Source organism: Empidonax traillii, unplaced genomic scaffold, assembly GCF_003031625.1.
Source record: "Empidonax traillii isolate 1590-97213 ecotype Southwest subspecies unplaced genomic scaffold, ASM303162v1 scaffold2057:size40589, whole genome shotgun sequence".
In the NCBI taxonomy this organism is placed as follows: Eukaryota; Metazoa; Chordata; class Aves; order Passeriformes; family Tyrannidae; genus Empidonax; species Empidonax traillii.
In genome coordinates, this window is record NW_020957250.1 from 32,550 (window position 1) to 40,589 (window position 8,040).

General features: G+C 59.5%; 1 protein-coding gene across 1 annotated transcript; it reads right to left on the minus strand.

Moving 5' to 3' along the window:
- Positions 1-539: 539 nt before the first annotated feature.
- Positions 540-2,705, minus strand: NXPH3 (neurexophilin 3). The gene is made up of 2 exons (XM_027909322.1): positions 2,353-2,705; positions 540-1,314 (listed from the first exon to the last, which is right to left on the minus strand). Exons 1-2 carry the CDS (start codon positions 2,407-2,409, stop codon positions 583-585), a joined length of 789 nt encoding a protein of 262 aa, XP_027765123.1. The 5' UTR covers positions 2,410-2,705; the 3' UTR covers positions 540-582.
- Positions 2,706-8,040: the final 5,335 nt, after the last annotated feature.

Below are 8,040 nucleotides of genomic sequence, written 5' to 3' on the forward strand. Positions count from 1 at the left end.
GGGTAAGCAGGGCCGGGGTGGCACCCTGGGACAGTCCTTCCCACCCATCCCAGCTCCCTGTGTCCATCCCAACAGCCCTTCACACCCCAAAGTGCTGGGAAAACCACCAAGGGTGGTGGGAAAACTCATCCCCAGCTCCTGCTGCTGAAGAACTGGACTGGGGCAGATGAGGTGGCTCCAGCGGTACCTTTGTCCCCCCTCCCGAGGTCTCTCATCCCTCTGCTTCAGGTGTGACCCTCCCTCTGGAGCCCCCTTGGCCTGGGGCCACCAACCCTTGGGGATCACATTGGCCCAGACCTGAGCAAACCACCCCTTACTGCACCGAGGAACTCGAGTCCTGCTCGTGGCTTCCTGTCCCATTTCCCATCTCCCAAACTCAGCCCTTGCCTTTGTGTCTCCAAGGACCACAGATCCAGGCCGGGCTCAGCCTAGAATCCCTCCTCTTTGACATGGGAAAGATGGAAAATTCTCCCCTTCCTTCCTCACTTCTGGTTTCTGGGGACCGTCCTCGCCCACAAAACCACCCCCCATCCCTCCCCCCGCCCCCCAGCCCCGCCTGTCACCGCGGGCACCCCGGGGGGGTCACCCCGACGGGAAGTAGGGAACGTCGCTGTGGTAGTTGTAGTCGGGACACACCTTCTGCACCAGCCTGTAGTCCGTGCTGTAGAAGGTGATGTAGATGCAGATGACCTTGAAGGGCTTGGAGCAGGCCCAGGACACGTGGCTGCGCGTGTGCTCCTGCGAGCAGGTCTTGGCCGGGTCGAAGGTGCACAGCGAGGTCTTCCTGGCGCGATCCACCCTCTCGTGCTCCACGCGGCAGTTGAAGATCTTGGACTCCTTGGCCTCGATGAAGATCTGCTGCTCCAGGTCGAACTCCACGGCCTTGGTGGGCGGCACGAGGCTGACGGAGATGTTGCCCTGCCCGGTGGAGTTGTGCTGGAAGAAGACGTTGACGGTGCCGTTGCCGTGATCCACCACCTTGCCGGTGATCAGCAGGTTCAGCTTCACCGTCTTGATGTTGGAGTAGAAATCTCCCCAGCCAAAAATCTTCTTGAGCTTGCCCGGGGCCGGCCCCAAGTCCCTTCGTGCCCTGGGCTGTGGGGGCTGCTCCCGCTCCGACAGGTTCTCCAGGATATCCCACAGCTGCCGGGAGCCGCTCGCCAGCTCCAGCAGGGTCGTGTTCTGCAGGAGGGTTGGGGCCAGGAGGGGCTTTGGGAAGAGCAGCTCCCTTATCTTCTGTGCTGGGGCTCTCTCCTGGCTCTGGGCTTCCCGCTGCTCTGCACCTTTCCCAGGATCCTCTGGACCACAGAGCACCTGGACACGGCAGTGAAGGAGGTGAGAGAAGGGGAAGGGTCACCGGGGTCACCACCCCCTTCCCCAGCCCTCCTCTTCCTCTCCCTGGCTTCCCTTCCCTCTCTGCTCTCTCCCTGTTCCATATTTCCCTTCTGGCAGCAGTTCTTCCCTGCCCTGGTTCTCTCAGGGATGCTCAGGAATGGGTGGAAGGAGCTGGAATGGGGCCAGTTTGCTCCTGGCTGGTGCAGCCCGGCCGTGGCACCTCAGGGCACAGGAACCCTGGGGACACCGAGGAGAGGGCACTGGGGGGGATGCCAAGGGGAGGGTGCCCACCTGGTGACCTTCACACCCACCCAGCACATCCCACGGCCCCTCTTCCCACCTCCGAACCTGCCACGGACTGGGGACACGCGGAGCTGGAGCAGAGGGACAGGGCAGGGGACAGGACAGGGGACAGGAATCCTCACCCGGGGAGTGCCCTTTGCCTCCAGGGGCTCCTCTGAAAACTCTGCTCCCACCACCGGCTGGGACCCCAAAATAACCCCAACCAGGGGCTGGGGGTGCTGCTGGGGGGGTCTGGGAGGTGCTGCACCCGCTGGGCTCGGTGCTGGGGGGCCGAGCAGACCCCCGGGCTGATTCCCCCGGGCTGCCCAGGCAGAGGAGGCAGCGGGAAGCAGTGGAAGCAGTGGAAGCAGTGGAAGCAGAGGGAGCAGAGGGAGCAAAGGTCGGAGTCGGCCTGTGCCCCCCACTCTGCCCCAGCCCAGACCCCCCTGGGATGGGCGAGCTGACCCCCAGCAGCTGTGCCAGGACTGCTGTGCTGGGGGGCGAGAGTGCAGATTTTTAGGGTGATCAGGGGGTTTCTTCTCGCCAGCCCTGCCCGGCACCCGCTGCCAAATAGCAGAAGTTTTGGGACGCTTGTTTTTTCCAGGGGGTAGGGAGGGATGGACGAATGGATTTGGGAATTGGTGCCATCTGCCAGCAACCCCCGTCCCTTTGCCAGCGCGACCCCCGGGCCCCTGCAGCCCCCTTTTCCCTTCCCTTCCCCTCCCCAGCGCTCACCAGCAGCGAGATGCTCCCCTGGATGAGGAGGAGGACGCAGCTCCGAGGAAGATGCATTTTCCAGCCGGTGCCGCCGCCTTCTTCTCGGCTCCGAATTTGCGGAGGGTTCGGGTGCGTTTTGCGGCTTTTATTTATTTCTTTTTTTTTTTTTTTTTTTCCCTCCCTTCTTTTTAAGCGAGGGACGTCAGCGAGGGGCAGGGGGTGTCCCCCTGTGCCAGCGGCTTCCTACGGCCCCCCCCCGGCCCATAGTGGCTCCGGCAGCTCCCGCCCCGTTGTGCCGGGTCCGGGCGGCGGGAGGCGGCTTCACCTGCTGCCGCTGCCGCCCCTGCTTGTCCTTCTGCCTCCTTGCCCCCTTTCCGGCTCCTCTCCCTGCCCCTCTGCCCCTCTGCCTGCTCCCCTGCCCCTCTGCTTGTCCCCTTTCCCTGCCCCTCTGTCCCCCCGTCTGCTCCCCGATTGTTGCTCCCCTACCTGTCCCTCTGATTGCCCCCCTGCCCCTCTTTCTGCCCCCTTCCCGTCCCTCTTTGTGCCCCCTCCCTGCCCCTCTGCTCCTCCGCCTGCTCCTCGCAGCCCTGTCGGAGTGTCAGTGAAACTCCGCTCCGTCCCCTCCTCGCTCCATCCCCTCCTCGTTCCCTCCCTCCCCCTCCAGGTGCCGGGAGCACCTCCGGGATAACCCTTTGGTGCCCGCGGCCCAGGAACCCCCCCGGGAGGGTCTCGGGGGGCTCAGCGGGCGCTGGGATGGGGGTAGAAACCCCCGGGGCTCCCTGGAGAGGAACATCCCGGGCTGGTGGAGGGGAAGTGGCACGAAGGGAGGGGACTGGGACAGAGGGACAAGCGGGGGACCCGCGGGGGGCTCTGCCCTGGGAGCTGCTGTCTCACCATCACCCCAGGGACCAGCTCTTCCCCATCCCCTTCCCTCTGCTCCAGCATCAGGAAAAGGCAAAAGGCTTTGATGATCCCGGGGGTTGTTTCCAATCGAAATGATTCCATGATTGATTCCCTGGCCCCGGGGAGCTGCAGGACCCTGCTGTGGGTCTGGCAAAGGGAGCATCACGCCCTGGGTGGGGGGCTGAGCCCTCTGGGGAGGGGATGGAGCAGCTGAGGGGAGACTTTGGGTCTGGATTTCCTGGGAAGGTTTGATTTTTGTCCCTCTGGAAGCGGCTGCTGCAGTGATGGGCCCCCCCCCATCACTGCCTGTGAATCCTTCCCTCCCCACCCTTCAAATCCTTCACTCTCTTATAACCTTGGGGTTTTGAAATGGATGACATTGAGCTTTTCCTCCTCCCTGGAGGGTCCGACATCTCCTCTGCAGGAGGACCAGGCTGGGTAGGAAGTTTATTTGGAGTTTATTTGGGATTTTGTGTTTGTGGACACACAGGTGCCAGGCTGGGCAACAGCATTTCCCCCTTCCCTCTGCATGGAAGGGATGGGAGGCGACAAATCCCTCCTGTGCTGGAAAAACCCTCTTGGGCAGGAGCCACTGGAACCATCTGGGGGTTAAATCCGGTTTTCCTCACTGCTGAGCTCAGTGTCGATGGCTCCTGCCCTGGAACGGTGGCACTGGGGGCCAGAGGAAGGCAAGTGGTGTAGTGGGAATGGTGTCATTGGGGCTGTTCCCACCTTTATGACCCCACAGTTCTGAGACACCTCCGTGATGCCGGCGGAGAGCTCAGAGCCCGGAGAGCCGCGTTCCCCCCTCCACGGGAGGGATGAATCCCTCAAAAACGAGCTTCCCGGTAGCCAGGGCTGTTAAACTCCAGCATATTCATCCAAGAGCGGCGCTGGAAGGACCCTGGAGCCTCCTAAAAGCTGCGGGAACGTGGAGTTGCAGGATATATGGAGGTACTAACCCGGGCTGGCCCCGGCGGCGCCGGGCGCCTTTAACGGGCTGCACGTCCCAAACTCCTATGATTTCCATAAAAGATCCTCATAAAACTTCCAAATGCCTCTGCCATCACCTGCTTTCCAGTCCCTCCAGGCTCTGATCTCCTTAAAAGCCCTCCCAGAGCCGCTCGGACGGGTCTGCACCCCCCACACCCATTCCCAGGTTGGCTCTGGGATGGGGAAATATTTTAGGGAGCAGCTCTGCGGCTCCCATTTGGCTCCTCGTGACTCCGGGGCTGAGCTGAGGTCAGCACGGCTCGGGACGAGGAGGGAGAACGAGGGATAAAAATGATTTAATGCGGCTCTGGCTCTCCTGGCGCTGGGAGGGAGCTGCGGATGGAGCGGCATAAAGAAGGGCTGATTTAGGAGCTGCTCTCCTTCAGCTACTGCTGCTACGGCTCCCCCTGGAGCTCCTGAAATAGCCCGTGGGGGTGAGAGCGCTTCCCAATTCCCGGGACGGAACTGGGATCACCCTCCAGCCCAACCCCGGTTCGTGTCCCGGCCCATCCCGGCCCATCCCGGCCCAACCCGGCCCCCTGTTCAGGCCAAACTTCCCTCCCTCCACCTCGGCCGGGGGAAATAAAACCATCCCAGGCCAGCGTTTGGGACAGGTTTCCTCTTCAACACTGGGAATTCGACCCTGGTGCTGTACTGGGGTGGGATGGAACGATGGGGTGTCCGGGTGCTGCTTCCTGCACTTCCAAAATCTCCTTCTCCTGCTGGGCTTGCCTGGGTTGGGGTGCAGGTGGCACTGCAAAGGTCAGCCTGGTCTCTCTCCACGTGGCTGTGGAGGATGGGACGAGGTTTGGCTCTGGTTTTGCTCATCTACCTGCTTCTGGAGCTTTGGGAAAGCTCTTTTTTGCCTCAGATCCAGGGAATTTGGCTCCCTGGGAGGGATGTCCCTGCCAGGGCAGCGAGCAGGGGCTGGTTTTCATGGAATCCTGGAGTGGTTTGTGTGGAGAGGGACCTTAAAGCTCATCTTGTTCCATGGGCAGGGACACCTCCCCCTCCCAGGTTGTTTTTGGGGGGTGGAGGACTCTGCCCCTCTCCCGGGGTGAACACAGATCCCGCCTCGGGACACAGGGAAGCACCTGAGCTGGTTTTTTTAGGAGTCGTTTCTCTGGGAGGTGAACCGAAAGGAGCCTCGGTGGTGCTGCCAGGCCCTTTCCCAGCGTTTCTTTCCTGGTTTTCTGTTGCCCTCTAGTGGGACCCTGAGCTGGGAAGATGGGCAGAGGCTGGGGGGGCTGGGGGGCTCAGATCTGCCGGGAAAACGCGGGATGCTGAGGATGGGAAGGAGGGAAATGGGGAGGGGAGAAGGGCTGGCAAACACCAAAGCAGCTTTTTATTGACGAGTCTGATTTTTGGGAGCATTTTTTTTCCCCAAGATGTGGGAAAAACCCGGCAGAATTAGGGGTAGAAGGAGATTAGGAAAGGAGAAAAATATTCAGGCAGCCTGAAGGAGGTACCTGGTGCAGCTGATGCCCCACAACCCCCCTGCTCCTGCAGAGCTGGAGCAGCCACAGGGCAAGCAGGCTCTGAGTGCTAAAATCCAAAAAACACCATCCCTGAGAGGGAAGATGTTCTGGGAGAGACAACCAAGCTGGGGAGGTCAGGGAGAGGCTCGTGCAGAGTTCAGGCAGCAGGGGAGCACAGGGAGATCCAGATATCCCTCTGGATCAGTTCAGGAGTTGATCCAGAGGGATATCCAGCCCCGGATGCTCTGTGTGCCCTGGTGGAGCCTGTCCCTCTCCCAGGAACTCCGGCCAGGAGGAGGAGGAGGAGGAGGAGGAGGAGGAGGAGGAGGAGGAGGGAGAGGCTTCGATCCTTGTTTGCATTTTGCAGCCCAACAGCCCAAGGTGATTTTGATTCCTGCCCTGGGAAGAGGCCGGGAGGAGGTGGGAGAGGCTGATCCCAAGGAACCCTTCTGCAGAGCGACTGCAGAGGGAAGCAGGGAGCTGCTCTGGGCATCCCTGCCCGGGGCTGCAGGGGCAGCATCCCCAAATCCCGCTGGGCTGGGAGCCCCAAACCCACCTTCCAACCCGTTATTTATGGCCCAGACAAGCAAAATCGTGTTTATCCCGGGAAAATTCGGGATGAACAAGGATAAATACGTCCCTTTTTGCTGTGCTGGGAAGGGTTGGACGATTTTTTTTTGTCCCCATCTCCCTTCGGGTTTCTCTGTGTTGGTTTTTCTCAGATCAAACAGGGGAGGAAAGAATTCCTCTGCTCTGAGAGGCTTGGAAAAGTGTTCCCTGTGGGATCTGGGCACTGGGAGGGGGCTGGCAGGGCTGGATGCCCCCAGGGTGAGGGGCCCAGTGGTTTTAACCCCCAATGGGGACGAGCAGCTCCCATTTCCCTTCCCACCCTCCCAGGCTGAACATTTCACAAACCAGAGGCAACCAGAGTCTCTTCCCTGGGAAAAGACAAATCCCAGGGAAAACAAAGCCCTGCCAAAGGAGTGTTTGTTTGTGCAGAGATGAGGTTTGAGGCCACGAGCGGCCCTTCCCTGCGTTTTCGGCCTAAAGGACAGGATTTTCCTCAAAAGAAGGGTTGGATTCAGCAGGAAATCCCCCCACGGGGCAGCAGGGCCTGTGCAGGAGGTGGCACAGCCCCAGTGCAGGGACACAGAGCCCTGGCTCACCCACCCAGCCCAGTCCACGGGATGACAGAAATGATCCCGGTGCTCCGGAGGGTCCAAACACCCCGGATCCATCGGGAGCAAACGGACTGGAGGTCACAGAACAGGCAGAAAATCCAGATAACGAGCGGAAACACAGGATAGGAAATTCCCTGTCAGTTATTTATGTGTGTCTGCCCCTTCCCAGGTTCCTCAGTAACTCCCACAGAAAGCTGGAAACCACTGCACAGCCCCGGAGGGCAGGAAAATCCCGGACAGAGCGGAATCCCGGGATGACAGACGGGCAGGGTTGGGGTTTGACCAAGGACAGGGGGGTGGAGGATGTGGGGACCACACCAGGGGTGGGACACCCTCAGCCACCACAGCTCCACGGGACCCCCCAACAGCAGCAGAGCCGGGGGAGGGGCTCAAAGATCTCAAAGGTGGGAAATCCAAGCACAGGAAAAGCTCCCCAAAGCTGGGCAGGGATGGGGAGAATGAGCACCTCTAAAGCTTGACCTCTCCCACGTTCCATCCCTGAGATTAATTACCTGCCTTCATCACAGCTGCAATAATTGCCTCCGTCAGCACCAGGAAAATTTTACCTGGAAAAACCATTCCTGGCTTCTCCCAACAGGGCTGGAAATTTCCTGCCTTCCTGCAAGGCTTTTTTTTTTTTTTTTTTTTTTTTTTTCCAATCAGGACTGGGGGAAAAAAAAATCTATTTTTTCTAAATCTATTTTTTTCAGGGAATTGTGGTTTTTTCCTGCCACTGGACAAGGAGGCCCCTGGGATATCCCCTCATCCCTGACATCCGTCCCTCTGGAGGGATTTAGAGGGATCACCACTATTTTGGCAGAGCTGTCGGTTTTCCCTGGATTTGTAGAGCCCAGAAATCACCAAAATTTCCCACCTCAGGCCTGGCCAACCCTCTGACAGATGTTTTCTATAAATAACGAAATCAGGAGCACGAAAAAGCTGCAGAAACAGGGAAAGCAAATCCAATTAGGCTGGAGAAATTCTTCCCCAGGTCTGGGGTTAATCATCTCACAGGGCACATTTATAGCAAAATAATAGAGATTTTTCAGTCCTTTTTTTTTCAGCTTTTCTTTGGGCAGAACCCACCTGGAAAGGGGCTTGGAAGAGCATCCCCGTCCCTGTCTCCCGAAATCTTTGTCCCACCTCCACTT